The 3,623-nt window shown below is 50.2% G+C and overlaps 1 protein-coding gene across 2 annotated transcripts; it reads left to right on the top strand.

Moving 5' to 3' along the window:
• Positions 1–453: 453 nt before the first annotated feature.
• her9 (hairy-related 9) lies at positions 454–2,321 on the top strand. 2 transcript variants are annotated; one of them, XM_043675460.1, is made up of 4 exons: positions 454–819; positions 965–1,060; positions 1,174–1,261; positions 1,399–2,321. In XM_043675460.1, exons 1-4 carry the CDS (start codon positions 712–714, stop codon positions 2,019–2,021), a joined length of 915 nt encoding a protein of 304 aa, XP_043531395.1. In that variant the 5' UTR covers positions 454–711; the 3' UTR covers positions 2,022–2,321. The 2 variants fall into 2 exon arrangements, with proteins under 2 accessions (XP_043531395.1, XP_043531394.1); XM_043675459.1 differs by having other exon boundaries at positions 455–819; positions 1,396–2,321.
• The last annotated feature ends 1,302 nt before the right edge of the window (positions 2,322–3,623 follow it).

Here is a 3,623-nt window from a genome sequence, read left to right as displayed (position 1 = left end):
GGTGGAGGGAAGCAATCTCGGTTGCAAAGCGCTGCGGCACGTGCTCCGGCTTGCTATTCCGGGGGCTGACAGCGGCTGCCTCGCGCGCCGACAGATGTCACCTGTCAGCAATGATTTAGCCCGGGAGCCCGGGCAATGATTGACAGGCCCCCGGAGCTGGGAGGGGGAGGAGTGTGGGTTCCACCAACACTCCGACACCCCCCCCCCCCCCCCCCCACGCCCCGACTCTCAGTGTACCCTCCCACCAGCTCCCCAACCCGCGCGCGTGCCGCCTGCCCGGCCCAGCTCGTGAGTGACAGCGCGCGGGGGGCGGTGGCCAATGGGCCGCTCGGGACGGCACCCCCCCACACCCGCGGGCCAATTAGCGGCGCTGCCATTGGCTGGGCCGAGTGTGGGAAAGAATGTGGAGACGGTTTCACACGCGCTGCGATTGGCCGCCGCCTTATAAATACCGGGATTGCTACAGCGGCCGCGATTGCTACAAATTGCTACAGTGGCCCCTGGAAATCGCTGCAAAGTGTCCGGGGGAAACATACATCGTCGCTGTATCCACCTCCAGTCACTGCTACCATTCCCCAAGACACAAACCTGTTGCAAGTTTGCCACCCCAGCCTTCCATTTCATCTTCTTCTTGTGATCCTTTTCGCCGGCCGGTTTGTTTTCTTTATTTTTAATTATTTCGGCGGGGTCTTGCAGAAATCTCTCTCGGGAATGCCGACTGACACCATGGAGAAACCTTCCATTTCCCCCACGGTTGGCTCATCTGCAAACTCTCCTCAAACTCCGGATAAACCCAAAAGTGCGAGTGAGAACAGAAAGGTAAATACCTTGGTGCATATACAGTATGCAGTTGTCCTTTTAAGGGGGGGGGGAAGCTAGAAAGAGGTGCCCGCGGATTTTTTTTTAAAAGGTGCGAAGTAAAGGTACAATTTTATTCAAACGGTTTTTTCCCCCCCCTCAACAGTCTTCCAAACCCATTATGGAAAAGCGGCGCAGGGCAAGAATTAACGAGAGTTTGAGTCAACTTAAAACCCTGATCCTGGATGCCCTGAAAAAAGATGTAAGTTGGCAGCAAAGTTTCTTTTTGGGAACAGATCCCACTGACCAGTTTTTTCTTGTATATCTTGAGGGGCAGGTAATCATGTTTTAACACTATTTATTTTTTATTGTCAGAGTTCCAGGCATTCCAAATTGGAAAAAGCTGACATCCTCGAAATGACAGTGAAACACCTTCGAAATCTCCAACGTGTACAAATGACCGGTGAGTAAAGTCAATGGACTGTTGAGAGGGCTTTAAAAGTGATAGCACTTGTAAATCTTTGGTTTCTAAATCTGATGTTTAATCTTTGCTGTAGCTCAGTCTGTATCCTCTAATTTTGTCTTATTGCTTTGCAGCAGCTTTAACTGCGGATCCAACGGTCCTGGGTAAATACAGAGCCGGATTTAACGAGTGTATGAACGAAGTGACTCGCTTCCTGTCGACCTGTGAAGGGGTTAACACTGATGTTCGCACCCGGCTCCTCAGTCACTTATCCAGTTGCCTGGGACACATGGTGGCCATGAATTACTCGCAGGCTCCATCCAACGTGGCCTCGGTGCCAGGAGCTCACCTGAACCAGCCCCTCCACGTCCAGCTCCCGGCCACGGTCCCGGCCAGTGGCGGGGTCAACATGCCGTGCAAACTGAGTCCGGCCGAAGCCGCTTCCCCGAAGGTCTACGGCGGCTTCCAGCTGGTGCCCGCCACGGACGGCCACTTCGCCTTCCTGATCCCGAACCCGGCGTTCGCTTCGTCCAGCGGACAGATTACAACCGGCCCGGTCATCCCGCTCTACGCCAATGCTAACCTCCCGGTGGCCGTCAGTTCGGCAGCGGGGCCTCCCAACTCCAAACTGACATCCCCCGTCCAGGGAATGACCTCGGCCGTGTTCGGGCCCAACATCCCCGGAGTTTCTCAGAGCCACAGCCCGCTCGGAGTGAGCACGGGTCCGGACAACTCCGAGTCTGTCTGGAGACCTTGGTGAATGTGGAAGGACTTGTTTTAAAATAAAACTTTAAACTGACCAGTTAAACCTGTTCCATTGTTCGGGACACTTGTACTTATCATTATAAGAGACTTATTTATTTGGGATGTAAATAGTGTACACATTGGTTTCCATGTAACTGATTTTGCAATATTTTACTGTTTTTGGGGGGGTGGGGGAAGAAATCTTTTGATAAATTTTTGAACCTGTTATAAGTGCCATATACCAAAGTCTTTTTTGTAAATTTTTGATTTGCCTTTCTTGTTACAGAAAATAAAATGTTTTCTATATAAGCAGTCACCTGATTGACCTCTAAATGTACTGGGTATGACGAGAGAGGTTTTCAGACCATTCTATTGCTAGTTTGACTGGCCAAGTTAAACCTCCCGCCCTGCTGATGCGTAATACACCAGACATAATTCACAAGTCAGCCGTGTCTGGGTCCCAGCTCTTGAGCACAGGCCCAGTTACAATCCAAAGCCAGGTCTGTTCCTGTGGCGATCTGAGGGATGCACGGAGAACATATTTTGTTTTTCTGAGGGTGGGAGAAAGGGGTTTACAATAAATTGAAGATAATCAGCGCCATCTGCCACGCACTTTTGGACAAAAGGAGCTGTTTCCTGCACCGACCCAGTTTATCTGAATGCAGAAAATCGCAAAAGGCGGGAAATGTCTGAACATTGTTCCAGAGAATAGATGGCTGACTAAAAGGCGGGGAATGTATCTTTCTCTCACTCACCCCTCACCCCCCCCCTTCCCAATTGAATAAAAGCAATTAAAGCCAAGTTTCAAAAGAGGGTCTCGTCGAGTGTGCAACACTGCGGCGAGTTTCATTGAAGTGCCTGGGAATCCAGGGTCGGGGTTAATAACTTCCAGCAGAATGCTACAGTCGAGGGGGCAGCAGTTAGACACAGAAAACCGGCGACAAGTGTCTGCAAATGGGAGTGCACATCTCCAGCACACTCATAAACAGATTTATCCTGGCCTAAATCATCGCCAGTCTTTATACGCACTTGAAAATGATTAACCTTTATGAATCTGATACTTGGAAGTTGATCAGTGTCTGAAATTACATTCGATAAAATGCTACCGATAAGCATCAGCAGTGGTCGCCAACTGATACGTGCGAATAGATTAGAGGTGCCACAGATACATATTAGTTTCAAACAGGAGTTGCAAAATGGGTGTGAGATGGTTACATTTTACCCGGCGCTGTCTTCATGGAGACAATAACATTCCTAATTCCTCCTCAATAGGGGAACAAAAAAACACAATTTTTTGTGTGTGTGTGTGTGTCTGAGGTCATTTGGATTTCTCTCCGATCTGCATTCTCTCACACATTGTACAAGTCGTCTCGGTGAGTGATGAAGCGTGTGTTAGGGGCCTTTACGTGAGCTGACCAGAAAAGGGCGCTCCTGCACTGAGAGAGACTGTGTATACCAACGGCGTGGGGAGCGCCGTGCGCTTATCCACCCGCCACTGCTCAGCTTCAGCCTTATTCGATTACACCGGGCGCCTCTTGTGACAAAATACCCAGCCCCAACACGCAAGCCCGTGAGATTCAGCCGCCTTTCCAACAACTTTCTTTTAAAATCACACACA

Source organism: Chiloscyllium plagiosum, chromosome 34 (assembly GCF_004010195.1).
Source record: "Chiloscyllium plagiosum isolate BGI_BamShark_2017 chromosome 34, ASM401019v2, whole genome shotgun sequence".
NCBI classification, from domain to species: Eukaryota; Metazoa; Chordata; class Chondrichthyes; order Orectolobiformes; family Hemiscylliidae; genus Chiloscyllium; species Chiloscyllium plagiosum.
This window is presented reverse-complemented; position numbering and strand designations above follow the sequence as displayed.